Here is a 16,619-nt window from a genome sequence, read left to right as displayed (position 1 = left end):
GAATTCTATAACAAGTTTGTCACAATCATTAATAGGAATATTATCATATCGAGATACCGAACAAATTCTCTGGGATGGGTATAATTGACATGATATAGATTACGCAAAACATGAAGAAGAATTATAATGAGAAAGTTGGGGCTCTTTCTTTCTGCGTGGGATGATAACAAAGAGAGAAGAAAATGTGTCGAGGCGGGGAACAAGATAAATTCGGTGGATAATGAGCATGCCGCTCTATTCTTATTAGATATCAAACTCGATTTACGAGTAAAATTCACATATAATCACTTTTCAGTCATTATAATTAAAAATAAAACATTATCATGGGGTTCAAATTCCACATGTGAAAGTCGACGACAAATGTCATAGAGTTTCATCTGTAAACTTTCAAATTCAAAGCTAAGGCGGAAAAGTGATCGGTGAACGCTATTTTTACACGATTTACCATTATAATTCAAACCCATTACCTACACTTATAGCACATTATTTTTTTCTCAAAATAGGACATGGTTTATTTGATTACTCAACAGGATCAAATTAGGTTTTTTTCTTCTGAAGATCACATAGCAATGCAATCCAAGACTCATTCCACAACATAATTTTGTGTACGTTTTCTTTATTTCTACTTCAGCACCATAACTTTCTGTTAATTACAAATACGTCCATACCAAAAAATTGTGTACATATTCTTTATTTCTACTTCAGCCCCAGAACTTTCTGTTAATTACAAATCTGTCTATACCACAAAAATTTGTGTACAATTTTCCTTATTTCTACTTCAGCCCCACAACTTTGTTTGAATTACAAATCAAACAAATCTATTTGCCAAAAATATTGTGTACAATTTTCTTTATTTCTACTTCAGCCCCCAAAACTTTCTGTTAATTACAAATCTGTCTATTAAAACTTTCTACTGTTCTGCTTTTAGTTATAACTACCCAAAACAACTCTCTCGTTTTCTTCAACTGCCTCTTGAAGTAAGTTATCAGTTCTTCCATTATTTCCCACCCTTTAACTTTTCCTAATCACTAAAAAATTGAAAAAAAAAAATCAACTTTTATTTTTCTACACTTAAAATTTTCGTGCTAGAGTTGCCAAGATGATGCAATAGCTTATTACTTTTTATTATTTTTCTTCCATTTCTAAACTCAATGCCATAGTTGGTTTAAAATACTTAAAATTAGTATTTTCTTATATTACTAGAACAATTTTTTTCCCCCTTATAATTCATGATGAAACATTGACAAAATCATTTTCTTTAGCATTTTTGTGTTTTTCCCTCTGTTTTTAAGCAGAAGGAAAGTATTCAAGTCACTTCAATTCTTGATCCTTTTATTTCCCTTTTCTTTTTGCAGGTTTTCATGGTTCTAAGTTTTTGCAAATTCAAAATATTGCTCAATTTTCTATCTAGTAATCTTTGAAGCATTTTGAACTTGAGAAGGTACCAATACTATAGCACCATTGCTATTCTTGATCACCCCTTTGATAGATTTTTTCTCTATATCTCCAAGAATTTGTCCTACTAAATTCCTTAAGTCATTCTTATCGGAGCCAGAGGTTTTAGTTTATGGGTTCTTGACCGCAATTCGTTTTATACCTACTAAATAAAATTTTCAACGCAAATACAACGTTTGAGCTAAAGTTACTGGATTCTGCCGAACCAGTAATTACCACGGTGGCTCCGCCCCTAGTTCTTATGGTACCTAGTGTATAAAAAATCTATGAACCGTTGATTCTTTGAGGAACTAACTATTGTCCAAGAAGATAAAATTTGTTCATATTCCTATAGAAAGAAGGAAAAATGCAGAAAGGTCCAATCATTGAAGACTTTGCTCTAAAGCAAACAGCTCCAAAAATTGCTGGATCAGGGGTGATGATTGGTGGAGATAAGGTAACTGTTGCCTATGACCTTGTCGAACAGATGGAATATCTCTACGTTCGCGTTGTCAAGGCTAAAGAGTTAATAAAGGATGTAACTGGTAGCTGTGATCCTTATGTTGAAGTAAAAGTTGGGAACTACAAGGGTGTGACAAAGCATTTCGAGAAGAAAACAAACCCTGAGTGGAATTATGTGTTCGCGTTCTCTCAGGATCGACTTCAGGCTTCTTTCATTGAAGTTTTTGTGAAAGACAAGTCTGTCGTGTTGGATGATCTGATCGGACGCGTGGTGTTTGATCTCATTGATGTACCGCGAAGGGTCCCACCAGATAGTTCATTAGCTCCACAATGGTATAGACTGGAGGATAACCGAGGCGAAAAGTTGAAAAAGGGGGAGATCATGCTTGCTGTTTGGAGAGGAACTCAAGCGGACGAGGCGTTTTCTGATGCGTGGCATTCGGATGCAGCAGCTGTGGGTAGTGAGGGAATTTCAAGAATTAGAGGAAAGGTATATCTTTCCCCTAGACTTTGGTATATTAGAGTTAATGTTATTGAATGTCAAGATTTGCTTCCGACTGAAAAAAATCGCCAACCTGAGTGTTGTGTGAAGGTTACATGTGGAAATCAGGCCTTGAAAACGAAGATTTCTCCGATAAGAAGTGTTAATCCAATGTGGAATGAGGATTTGGTTTTTGTTGTAGCTGAACCATTTGAAGAGCCTTTGATTATAACTGTTGAGGATAAAGTTGGATCAAACTTTGATTTTTTAGGAAAATGTGTTCTTCCTTTAAGTACTGTCCCTAGAAGGCTTGATAACAAACCTGTCCCTTCTAAATGGCATAATCTTGAGAAATACACAATTGTAGAAGGGGAAAAAAAGGAGACTAAATTTGCTAGTAAGATTCATTTGAGGCTAAGTCTGGATGGAGGATATCACGTGTTGGATGAATCGATACATTATAGCAGCGATTTCAAGCCAACGTCGAAGCTTTTGTGGAAATCCAGCATTGGACTACTTGAATTGGGGATTATTAGTGCAACAGGATTGTCACCTATGAAATCTAAGGACGGACGAGGGACGACAGATGCCTATTGTGTAGCTAAGTACGGGCCAAAATGGGTTCGTACAAGGACAATCATCGATTCTTTATCACCAAAATGGAATGAGCAGTACACTTGGGAAGTACACGATCTTTGTACTGTTATCACAGTATGTGTGTTCGATAACGGGTATTTACAAGGGGGAAAATGTTTGAGCATTGGAAAAGTGAGAATCCGGCTCTCTACCCTCGAGACCGATAAGGTTTACACACATTCCTACCCTCTCATTGTCTTGCAACCATCGGGCGTTAAAAAGATGGGTGAAGTTCATTTAGCCGTGAGGTTTTCGTGTACGTCTTATGTCAATATGTTGTCTAAATACGCTCAACCTTTGTTTCCAAAGATGCATTATGCTCATCCATTGTCTATCAGTCAACAAGACTTCCTCAGGTTCCAAACTATACAAATATTGTCAACTAGGCTAGGCCGGGCAGAGCCGCCATTGAAAAAAGAGGTTGTCGACTATATGCTAGATGTTGGTTCGCACCTATGGAGCTTAAGGAGGGCTAAGGCTAATTTTTTCAGGTTAATGTATGTTGTAAGTCCAATAATGGCTGTTGGAAAATGGTTTGATCAAATATGTCATTGGAAGAATCCACTCACTACAATTCTAATTCACATTCTCTTTGTGATATTAGTCCTTTACCCTGAATTGATCCTTCCAACATTCTTTCTTTACCTTTTCTTGATTGGTATTTGGTACTATAGATTGAAACCAAAGCACCCTCCTCACATGGACATCCATCTTTCACATGCTCACGCTGTTTTCCCCGACGATTTGGATGAAGAATTCGATACGTTCCCAACATCCAGGGCCCCGGATAAGGTGAGGATGAGATATGATCGTTTGAGGAGCATTGGAGGAAGGATTCAAACCGTGATAGGGGACTTGGCGACTCAAGGGGAAAGGTTTCATTCACTTTTGAGTTGGAGAGATCCAAGGGCGTCGGCTTTGTTTGTTACATTCTGTTTAGTTGCTGCAATTGTCATGTATGTCACACCATTCCAAGTCATCGCGCTTCTCATTGGACTCTACCTGTTGAGGCACCCTAAGTTTCGCCAAAAACTTCCTCCATTTTCAACTAGTTTCTTCAAGAGGCTGCCTGCAAGAGCAGATTGCATGTTGTAGGCTTGTCGCTAAGCAAATATTTGGTAGAAAATGCTGCAAATGAAGTAGAGATCACTAGGATTGTCCTGTTATCCATTATTTCTAGCTTGGTTATTTTTATTTATTTTTTGTTTTGTAATTAGACTTCTTTGAAGATACTAATGTGTAATATATTTGTTAAATTTGATTAACTTTATTACTTTTTGAGAAAATGAAAGGGGCAGATGTCTATAGGTTGTCTATAACTTCAGATTTTAAGGTTCCACAGAAGCAGCTAAGCATAAGATATGAATGTGCATTTTTCAATTACTCAATGGGATGACTTAAGCCATGTACATTATGCTGTTAATGTCTGATTGTCATATGAGATTGAATGCCATATATAGCTCTAATTATTTTGTATTTTATTAGTATTGGTGTGTTTTAGAAACGTGCATAGACAGTAGTATCACATACTCGGTCAATTGATGCTATGAAGGGCCCCACTCTATGCAGTATCCGTTTTGATTCGTGCAACTACTATGGTAACAACTAGAATTTTTATATTTCAATTAGCTGGCCAAATCAGGAGGGCCCTGATGTACATTAATAGTCAATAAGAAAATATTTCTACATTGAGTACATCGAAAGTTTAGGGACTATGAACAGATGAGATATTTCAAAGACAATGAAGCTTGACATTTTATTTATTGTGACACGTTGAAAGAAACAGGGTCATTTGCACGATTTCCCTTTAAAGGCAGTGGTCTTTAATTTTTGTCCCTCAAATTGGTGGTCTTTAATATTTGTCCTTCGCTTAATACCCGAGGTCCTGGGTATGAATCCAGGCTTAGTTAAAAAAAAAAAAAAAACGGAAGGCATAAGTTGGGATTCGTAAGGCATAAGTTGGACCCATAAGTACTTTTACCCAAAATTAGGCCTTAAGGTAAATTCTTACCCAAAGTTATGCCTTAAGGCAGAGGTTCATTTTTTTGCACGGATTGCCCTTCTTTTGGGGTAAAATTTTGCTCTCATATTTGTGTTAACAAGTTTCTTTTGCTTTGCCCTTCGACAGCATACGGGGTTTTGGGTTCGAACCCCGATATATATATATATATATATAATATTTTTATGCCTTGGCTAAGGAAAAATTTTTGCCCCATAAGGCAAAACTAAATTATGAAAAAGTTATACCCAACTTATGCGATGCCTTGCGATTTTATTTTATTTTTTAAAATTTTAGTTAAGGCTTACGTTATACGCTGAGGGTTTCCAACCCGAACTAAATTATGCAAGGAAAAGATTTTAGCGATGGACAAAAGATATAAACTTTTCAAGGCACACTTTTAGTTAAGGCATACTTTTGATAGGGAATTAAAAATCCCGCGTAAAAAAAAAAGTGAAAGAAACATTTAGAAATGTGTTAAGACCCTTAAGGAAGTTATGAAAAATATATTTTTTTTTTTATGCTTCACTAGATGTCAAAACTTAAAGACCCAACAACAAAATTTAAAGATCAAATATGAGGCAAAATTTAAAGAACCACCCCAAGAAGATTACGCGTATTCAAAAATTCCGGCAAAGTAAATATATATTTTTTTTTTTTTGCCTTAGGCGAGTTTGAAACCCAACTTCGATGCCTTGGGGGTTTATTTTATTTTTAAAATTTTTTTAATTCCAACCCGGAACCAAGGGGCTTTTAGCGATGGACAAAAATTAAAGACCAGTGCCCTTGAAGGGAATTCCGCGCAAAAAAATGAAAGAAACATTTAGAAATGTGTTAAGACCCTCGTGAAAAATATATTTTCACTAGATGTCAAGCCCAACAACAACAACAACGATAAAGCATACCCGGTGTATTAGAGAATTTGCACGATTGCCATTCGAGTGTTTTAATTTTTTGCCCCTCGAATTTCTTGGTCTTTAATTTTTGCCCTTCGCCTAATCTTGCCGGGATTACGTTCGAGCTCTGGGTTAATTAGTCATAAAAATAAAAATTAAAAATCGTAAGACAAGGCTTTGCAAAAAGTCTGCCTTGTGCGGCAGCGGCAGATTTTGTCTCAAGGCATAACTAAAAGCTTGCCGGATACGACAGACTTTATCTTATAAGGCAAACTTTTAGTTATGCCAAGGAAAAGTCTGCCACCTCCGACAGATTTTTAGTGATGCCTTAACCAAAGTCTGCCGCATAAGACAGACTTTTTTTTTTTTTTACTGAGCGGGGGTTCGAACCCAGAACCTCGGGGTTTTTTCGGCCACCTTTTTAAGCGAAGGACAAAAATTAAAGACTAGTAATTTGAGGGGAAAAAATTAAAGACCACCCCAAAAGAAGGGCAATCCACACAAAAAAATGGTGTATTCCCACAAGTGAAATACGGGAGGGTAGGATGTACGCAGACCTTACTCCTATTTTTTTGAGTTAGGGAGGTTATTTCCGGTAGACCCTCGGCTCGAGAGAACAAAGCAAGATAAAAGAAAAAAGAAGCATGATATCAAAAAAATATGACAACAAAGTAGCATGATAAAAGCAAAATAAGAGACATATAGTAGTACACCTTAAGAAAATACGATTACTAACTAGTACTACTAATAAGGAGAATACTCGGCTACCTACTGTCCTAATCCTCGACCTCCACACTTTTCTATCTAGGGTCATGTCCTCAGTAAGCTGGAGCTGTGTCATGTCTTGCCTAATCACCTCCCCCTAGTTCTTCTTCGGTCTACCTCTACCTCTCCTAACTTCGGGTATAGCCAACCTCTCACATCTCCTTACTAGCGCATCCACACACCTCCTCTTCACATGCCCGAACCATCTCAATCCCGCTTCCCCCATCTCGTCCGCCACAAGAGCCACTTCCACCTTGCCCCGTATAACTTCATTCCTAACCATATCCATCCTAATACACCCGAACATCCACCTAAGCATCCTCATCTCTACTACACTCATCTTCTGGACGTGAGTGTTCTTGACTGGGCAACATTCTGCACCATACAACAAAGTCGGTCTAACCACCACTCTGTAGAATTTACCTTTAAGTCTTGATGACACATACTTATCGCACAGTACCTCGGATGCGAGCCTCCATTTAACTCACCCCGCTCAAATACGATGAGCAATATCATTCTCAATCTCTCCGTCTCCTTGGATTATGGACCCAAGATACTTGAAATTGTCTTTCTTAGGTAGGACTTGTGCATCGAGCTTCACTTCCACCTCCGCCTCTTGCATCACTCCACTGAACTTGCACTCTAGATACTACGCGTCTTAGTCCTGCATAGCCTAAAACCTTTAGACTCCGGGGTATGTTGCCAAACCTCCAACCTATTGTTAACTCCATCACGTGACTCGTCAATCAGAACTATGTCATCTGCGAATAACATACACCATGACACCTCCCTTTGAATATGCCGTGTCAATTCATCCCTCACTAAGGCAAATAGGAACGGGCTAAGGGCTGATCCCAGCTGGTGCAACCCCATCATGACCGGGAAGTGCTCTGAGTGCCCCCCGCCCCACCCCACTAGATGTCAAGTCCCTCATTGAATAAATGGAAAAGAGTCAAAAATACCCCTAAAGTATGTGAAATTCACATTATTTTCCCTTCGTTTAGTTTGGCGTAACCATGCCCCTGGTGTTATTTAATTGGGCTAAAAATGTCCTTATTTCACACAGAACTTAGATGAGTATAATTAAAAGACTAATAAGCACATATTTGGATCTACAGACATAAGTTAAGGGCATATTTGGTCCAATTTAGTCCTAACTGCAATTATACAACAACTTGGAAAGTTGCATTGAAGTATCTTGACTAAATTATAGTGAATTTTCTTATCAATTAATTAAGGCATCACATAGAGCACATTATGAGCTATTTTAAGCAACTTAACGTGCCATTTCGTACAATTCAAATGAGATGCTCTAGATAAAGATATGGCTCTGCTAGCTACCGCGTTCAAATGAACCTCTTCCGCCCCTGTAGGCTCTAGCCATTACCTAGTTATGTAAAAAAAAATTATACCTAAACGCATAAAACATAACTCTACTAATCACGGTCAGCAAAGTCACATTCACTTATAGGTATATTAATTAATGGCTTCCATCAGAACTTTTTGTTTCTTTCTTATTCTTAATTGAATTACTCTTTCACTACAAGAAAGAATAGAAATCGCAACAAATTTTTTTATATTTGGCAACAACTTAATTTTATTGTTGGCAAATGATTTTTTTGTTGCCAAAAAGTTTAATTTTATTGCCATAGTATTGATTATTGTTGCAAAAAGTACTTTTGGCAATAAAAAAGAAGAAGTTGCACATTGTTGCAATAACAACCGTTGGGAAAAGTTCATGCAACAAAATATTTTTTTTATTGCCAAAAATACTTTTTGCAATAATAATCAATCTATGGCAAAAAAATTTTGTTGCCAAACATATTTTTTCTTGTAGTGTTTTTTTTTTTTTTTCTTTTTCTGTACTATATCTTCTTTCTTACCATTGACTTCAATCTGTAACGTACCTCCATACGTCCATTTGTCAAACTGCATGGCTTATAAACTTGTCTATAAAAAGGATCAGTCTTCTTGACATGTATAAATTCTACACTGGAATTGAGAAAACCTAGATATTAATTTCATCTTTGTCTGCTAGAAAAATCAGTTCTTGATTTCAAGAGAATGTACATGCATTCTTAAGCCCCTTAGTATTCAAAAGAAAAAAAAAAGTTTTACAAAGTTATTTTTCGTGTTAATTTGCCTTCTTAGCTCAATTTGCTGTTTTTTTTTTTTTTTTCAAAAAGTAAATTTGGAAGAACCCAAGTTGCCTTATATTCTTGTCGATCAGCATTTTCATCACTAAAAAGAGTAAAAGGTATGTGACACAAATAGCATCAATCTTTTTTTTTTTTTTTGGTTGTTGTTGCTGTTTTTTTTCTTTTCTTGCCATATGTAATGTTCATTTGATTTTAATTATTTTTCTTCCACAAGTAGCTTTTGAAGAACTAGGAAGATTAGATTCTGAAGTATTGAGGTAAGTGTTTGAATTTAAATCGCTTCTATATATCCTTCACAAATCAAATGCTTTATTTAGAAATATGGGTTGACCAATAGTGTAAATTTGGGTACTACATAAAAGCTACTAAACCTGTCTATAAAAGGATCAGTCTTCTAATTTGTTTAATACGTTTCTCTCTTTGTCTCTAGAAAATCAGTTCTTGATTTCAAGAGAATGTACATGCATTCGATCATAATTTTTTTTATATATCTCTTTAAATATTTTAAATTAGTAATTATGTGACACAAATAGCATCACTTTTTTTTTTCTTTTCTTGCCATATGTACTTTTTTTAATTATTTTTCTTCCACATAGTTTCTAAATATGTAAAATTTTATTTCGAAAAATTGAAAAATTCTATGTTCAAACACATAATTTTTTTTATATATCTTTTAAATATTTTAAATTAGTAATTATGGTAACTTATAGTACTTTTTACATAGTTTCTAAATATGTAAAATTTTATTTCGAAAATGAAAAATTCTATGAAATTGGACGGAGAGAGTCTATCCTTAATGCTGATATATATATTTACAGAATAGTTTATTTAAAGGGAATTACAGCTAACTCTATTTAACAAATGGAAAAGGGTAAAAAATGCACCTCGATGGTTCTGGCTAAAACATACCCTCCTTCCACCTATTGGATCAAAATGCCCTCAATGTTATTTTTTGGCTTTAAAATGCCCCTAACCTATTGAATTTGACTAAAAAAATACACCCCTTCCACTTATTGGACCAAAAATGAACTCAACGTTATTTTTTGGCTTAAAAATAACCCCCAAAACTGATGGTTGACTAGTATACTAGATGAGACTTTTTTTATACGACCACCAGTACAATTAAACCCAAATTATACAAAAGTCTCTCTTTATTTCTTACACTTCATGCCTAGTCAAACTACGACACTTAAATTTGGACGGAGGGAGCAATTAAAAGACACAATAATATAGGAGAGGAGAGGATAGAGACATTGGTGAGAGCCCCTGTGTTCGTAGCCTAAATTCTTAGTTTGTAATTCTTTTATGAAGCTATAATTTGATAGCTGTTTCGGTTATTTTACGTGATAGTTTGGTTTTTATGTATAATTTTTAGCTTCTTTAATGTTTATAACTGAATAGGAAGTTTATTATTTGGGTTTGAGTTAGCTTATTTATTCTGAACCACTCTGATTTTCGTAGCCTAACTTTTTAGTTTGTGATCCTTTTGTGAAGCTGTAATTTGATAGTTGTATGAGTTATTTTACGTGATAGTTTGGTTTTAAAATTGCAGAATCCTAGTTAAAAGAAAATAATAATATTGAAGGAATATACAAGGAAGGAAGAAAGGAGTTGGGTGGAATGTTTTTTTTTTTTTTTTTTTTGGTAATAAACTGTGAAATATTACCATACCAACAAAATAAAGCAGCATTACACCTAAGAGAGCATCTATAGTCTTAGAGCTCGTTTGGATTGGCTTATAAGTTACTTATAAGTTCTTTTCGCTTTTTTTTTTGGGTGGCTAAATTTTTTAAAGTCATTTTATATATAAAATAAACCCAAAAAATAATTGGGTCCATTTTAAATTTAGCTTATCTAAAGGCATAACTTATAGGCTAAAAAATAAAATGTTACCCCAACTTTTTTTTTTTTTTTGTTTGTAAGTCAAGCTGTTTCCAGCTTATAAGCTGCTTATTTTAAGCCCATCCAAACAGACTCTTAACCGGAAGCGCTCACCTCCGGTACCAATCCTCTCCATTTCCTCCAGTTGGGATTTATAATTCTGACATCTGTCACTTTAAAAAATTAATGGACAAGATTATTTTTGGTTAACTAATACTACTAATTTGTCTTAACCACAGTCAAGTAGTGTCTCTCCGCCACCTTATTTCTTTTGCTTTCTCGAGCAACACTAAATTTTTAAGATTATTTTGATTAACTAATACTACTAATCGTGGCCTTCTCCGGCATAGTTTAAAATTGCCAATCAAAATCAATCGATATGTGATTTGAAGCGCAATCTTTTTTTTGTCCACCTAAATAGCATTGTGTATTGTAACTAAAAAAATGCAGGGAAGAGAAGAAAATGGATGGATTTAGCCATGGCAGATCTAAAAAGCTTATATTTCATCTTTTATGTGCAGCATATTCTCTTACTAAAAGACATTTTATGAAGTTATCATATTAACATCTTGTTGAATTAAATAAGATTGTCATGTTTCTTCTTGGGTTTTGTTTTTTCATTTACGCTATTCACTAAAACCTTAAATCTGGATATGTTTTTTGCCAAATTTTTGACTAAATTACAAATTATTGATCGATATAGACCATAGATAAAAAGGAGATTGCACTAGTGGCTAAAACTGGATTTAATGTTACTCTTTTTTTTTTTCTTTTTTTTTTAAATTGTTTTTATTACATAGGGGATAGGTGAAAGGGAAATGGGGAGAGGATTACAATGTGAGGATTCGAACCCTCACCAACAAGGTGAAAGTTCAGGTAGTCAACCAGCTCTTTCTTCTAGTTTCTCGAGAATTTATGAGGGAGCAAAGGAAACAAGGGGGAGAGAGAGAGTACTTGACTGTGGTTAAAGACTAATTAGTAGTATTAGTTAATCAAAATAATCTTGTCCATCAATTTTTTAAAGTGACAGATGTCAGAATTATAAAGCACAACCGGAGGAAATGGAGAGGATTGGTACTGGAGGTGAGCCGCTTCCTAATTAACGACCTTGTAGGAGGGTTATTAAGAGCTAATAGACCTCTAATAATCTAATTACAGATATCTTGTATAAAAGAACTATTCTTTCTACCCATTTTCCATTTTAGAGTTCCTAAATATATCTATCCTTCCTCTAATTACGGTCTGAATTTACTATTCACACTCTTCCCTTGGAAAACTTTGTTGTTTCTAGCTATTCATGTGTTGTAGATCACTGCTCCATATATTGCACCTATTACCTCCTTTTTGAACTTGTTCCATTGCTTGCGTTTGATGATATGTAAGTCTTCAGTTATCCCTCTATGCTGAATTGTTATCCGCAACCATCCTTGAATTTCATCCATACTCTGCTAGTCCATGGACATGTAGTAAATAAGTGTGTTCCATCTTCATCAGCACCAATTGGGTGGAATGTTAATAATCATGAATTCGGGTTTAATTGTATGCATGAATCGGATCAATATATATGCGTTGAGTAATTTAATTTATATTGGATTAACATCTGGACCAATCATACACTGCCGTAACTCTTTTTATAAAGCCTCATTTAGTCAATTAGTCAACCATTAGTTTTAGGTGCATTTTAAGTCAAAAAAATAAAGTTGAGGGCATTTTCGGGCCAATAGGTGGAAGAAAGAATATTTTTGAGCCAAATTCAATAGGTTAAGAATCTTTTAAAGCCGAAAAATAATGTTGAAGGCCTTTTTGGTCCAATAAATGAAAGGAGAGCATATTTAAATCAAATTCAATAGGTTAGGAATATTTTTGGCCCTCCGTTTAATAAATACCGATGATAAGTTGTAGTAAATGGTAGGTAACATATTAAATTAAACTGATGGTTTAAAGTTTCTCTACATTGTTAGTGGATATATCCAATTTAAATACTAAGTGAAAATTAGTAGTGTTCTAAAAAATAAGACAAGTAGGTTAAATTGCACACATGGCGTAAAAATTGTCCATAATAAATAAAACTAGTTACCTGAAAAATAAAATAAAAAATTTACTTTAACATGTAAAATTATATTGATGTCAGAAATTCGTTACAGCCAGCTACATTCTCATTCTGTTTTTTTAATTTTATTTTTCCCCTTGCATATTAGGTATCGAAAGACAAATGATATTTGAACCCACATATGAAGACGACTTCCTACTTCCTATTGTTTAACCTTTCATTTTTTTTTTCTTTTCAATTAAGATAAAACATGAATGATGAATGTATAACTAAACATCAATTTTGGTTAAACTAGTTCCAAGTCAAGTCAATTGTAGAACTAGTCCCTAGTCAAGTCAATTCTTTAGTGGAAAATTTAACTAATTTTCCTTTATGACGACTTGATGAGTTTTCATCAATTTAATTTTTTTTGGGCCTGCCAGAAATTTGAACGACATGAAATATAATTTCGTTTAGAAATTATCTCGTCCAAATAAAATATTTCTTGCTCATTGAATTTTCAAGAATATAAGAATAATTCCCACCTTGAACAAACACCAAGCTTTTTTATATTCTACAAAACATAATATATTTCTAATTTCACATGATTATTAAAAACATCTCCTTTGTTGTAAAAACATTTGTTTATATTACATCATCTTAAAAAAAAAATAGAAAATATTCCAATCATATGACAATGTTTTCACTTCTTGACATTTTGAACAACTCTTTATTTTTTTAGATCATTCTTCAATTAAAAATAGTAGGAAACTATACCAACCATGACCACGTCTCTTGATCTTGAAATTTTATTGGTACCTCGTACTAATTTAATTTCTTGCCCAGTCAATGAACAGAATTAGATAGTTCTCTATACAGTTCCACTAGTTAATTTATAGTTGCTAGCTAGTTAATGACTAGCCAAATTAGACGGTACCATTTTCAACCAGAAAAAATTGATCTAATGCAATCAAAGCAAGTCAACCTAATAGCGGTCCAACGGACATACTAATTATTTTTAAAAACAAAGTATTGCTAAATATTGTAATAACAATGATTAAGATGTGAATGACGGGAATGCACTCAAGATAAATGAATAATAAAGGCGTAAATTAATAAATACTCAATAGAATAAAGTGGGTAAGAAATATAGGAAACTAGGCTTCAATACTCAATAGAAATTACAAATAATAGTTAATTTCTTCTTATCTGCTTAAGCCTTAGTTGATAGAGATATCCAATGGATACGATTGTAGAGATGCACACAAATTAGATGACAACGACAAGGATACTAATAGTAACAAAAACGATAATTAATAATAAAGCTCCAACTGGTCTAAAACATTAAGTGAATACTCCCCTTGTCCCAATTTAATTACCTGGCATACATTTTTTCTGTTCAGCTTGTTAAGAAAAAATGTCATCATTTTTATGTATATAAACAATTTACTTGTAAATTCTTATTTTCCCTTAATGAGATAATTTATTGCCCCACAAATTTGTTTAGATCTCAAGTTTTTAAAATATGTTTTTTTGAAAAAAATTGTGTACATAGCCAACAGCAAGCCACATAAATTGGGATGCGAACTGCTTAAACATTTAGGTGCATTCAAGAAAATAAAAAAGAAAAAGAGAATAGTATGCTAACCCTGACTATTTCTTCCTCTCTCCCTCCCATTAGTCCTGCCCAATGATTCTTTAAATGTAGATAAGGACTAATTATGAAAGTGGTTTCATAAAGATATAAACACATAGTTGTCTGATTATATACATATCACCTTAATTTTCTTGCTTTGGAATTGCTCTTTTTGTGTTTTGTTAGAGACATGGACCCAAGAGAAGCAAGAGATGAACTTTTCTTGAAGTTGCACCCTTGTTTTGCTACAAACACAAAGATAGGAATAATAGGAGCTGGACCAAGTGGAAAATCAGCTGCTTATGCATTGGTGAAACTTGGTTACACCAATGTCACTATTCTTGAGAAATATCATTCTGTTGGAGGCATGTGTGAATCAGTTGATATTGAAGGTATACTTTCTTACAACTTACTATATATACACTACTCTCTCAGTTTCAATTAATTATACTTTCATACAAGGGTGCGTAGTGCGTGCGCGACACATGCGTGTGTATAGTGCACAGACACACATGTATTGGCGCACGGTGCCTGGTGCACAGAGTGTGACATGTGTTAGGGGCATGGGTGTGGGTACACGAACGAAAATATCTTTTTAATCATATATTTACAATAAATTTTTGGTGCATAAATAATTAATTAATGCGGAACCCAGTAACTTTAAAGAATTAGAACCCGAACTCACAAACTTCGAAGTGTGTGACATGCCCTAATGTTTGTGTGGCTATAGGAGTTCTTTTGAAACTTGTAATGTTAAACATTCCATAACATATGTGTGGATATAAGAACTTCTCATTAAGGATATTAAAATGGAAAATTAGTTTCAAATTTAGAAAATTGTCATTCTTTTTAGTGCTAAAAAGAATATGTTGTTGCGTAAACTGGAACAAAGGAAGTATGTTTTTTGCACTAAATTTTTTTAGAGAACAATTAATTCTATACACTAACAATATAAGTAATTTTTAAGTTCACCACCAAATCAAACTCTAACGAGTAAACAATCCAAGATCCAAAAAAAAAAAAAATTCCCTGCAAAAATGGCGTCTTCTACCCCAGTAGTTAATGTCGACACCACTACGATCTCAAACCGCTTAGTCCAATTCAACCAATCGTCTCAGTTACCCATCAAGCTGTCTGGCAACCATAACTTCACTACATGGAAGGCCCAAACTGCCATGCTGCTCCCTGGCCACAACCTCTACGGTCACCTTGACGGCTCTCAACCGTCCCCTCCTGAAAAAATCACCACCAACAACCGTGAGACGCCCAACCCAGCACATAAGGACTGGTTTCGTCAAGACAAACTGATCCAAAACACTTGTCATGGCCTCTGTTGATGCTACCATTGCATCCACAGTTGCTTGTGCAGTCAATTCCAAAGCTGCCTGGGATCAGCTTCACACTTCCTTTGCGAATAAATCGCAAACACGCATCTTCAGTCTCCGTCACCATCTAAGTCAAATCAATTGCTGAATACCTGTGAGAGATTCGCTCTCTTTGTGATGAACTTGCCACAGCAGGTTCTCCTGTCACTAATGAGGAACTTGTGGTGAAAATACTAAGCGGACTCGGCCCAGAGTTTCATGAAATATCCGCAGCCATACGGGCCCGGGACTCTCCCATAAGCTATGAAGAACTTTTTGATAAGCTTCTTGATCATGAATTATTCTCAAACATGATGACCTTCAGAAGACTACCACACAGGTGTAACAGTTGCTTTTGCTCAACGAGCAACAAATTCTCCACCAACTCAGTGCAACAATCGCCGCCCACCCAAAAATAACAACTGGCGTACACCAAACAGGCAGTCCAGTCAGAACACCGATCCTCCGTGGCGCAAATACCCAAACCAACTTGCCCAACCCCCACGAGTCTGCTGCCAACTCTGCGACCGCTTTGGACATACAGCAAATGTTTGCCGCTCCCGGTCCCATAACCACTTTGAAGCAAAAGCAAACTTTGTTGCACAAACACCACCAAATGACCCCTGGATTGTTGATTCAGGCGCCTCTCACCACATTACCTCTGACACCAACTCTCTTCACAATGTTCAAGACTTCAAAGGGATCGAGGAAGTGACAATGGGTAACAGTAATGTGATTCCAATTACTCAAACTGGTACTACTCATTTATATGCATCAAATAATGCCTTCAAACTCTCTACTATTTTATGTGCTCCAGCTATCAAGCGCAAGCTTCTTTCAGTTTCTCAATTTTGCAAAGAGAACCTAACCTCAATAG

At 35.1% G+C, this 16,619-nt stretch overlaps 1 protein-coding gene across 1 annotated transcript; it reads left to right on the top strand.

Annotated features, from left to right (window-relative positions):
* The first annotated feature begins 1,004 nt into the window (after nt 1-1,004).
* LOC132044204 (FT-interacting protein 3-like) lies at nt 1,005-4,278 on the top strand. Its single transcript, XM_059434687.1, has one exon. It carries the CDS (start codon nt 1,802-1,804, stop codon nt 4,106-4,108), a length of 2,307 nt encoding a protein of 768 aa, XP_059290670.1. The 5' UTR covers nt 1,005-1,801; the 3' UTR covers nt 4,109-4,278.
* The last annotated feature ends 12,341 nt before the right edge of the window (nt 4,279-16,619 follow it).

The sequence above is a fragment of the Lycium ferocissimum genome, unplaced genomic scaffold (genome assembly GCF_029784015.1).
Source record: "Lycium ferocissimum isolate CSIRO_LF1 unplaced genomic scaffold, AGI_CSIRO_Lferr_CH_V1 ctg383___fragment_2___debris, whole genome shotgun sequence".
NCBI classification, from domain to species: Eukaryota; Viridiplantae; Streptophyta; class Magnoliopsida; order Solanales; family Solanaceae; genus Lycium; species Lycium ferocissimum.
This window is presented reverse-complemented; position numbering and strand designations above follow the sequence as displayed.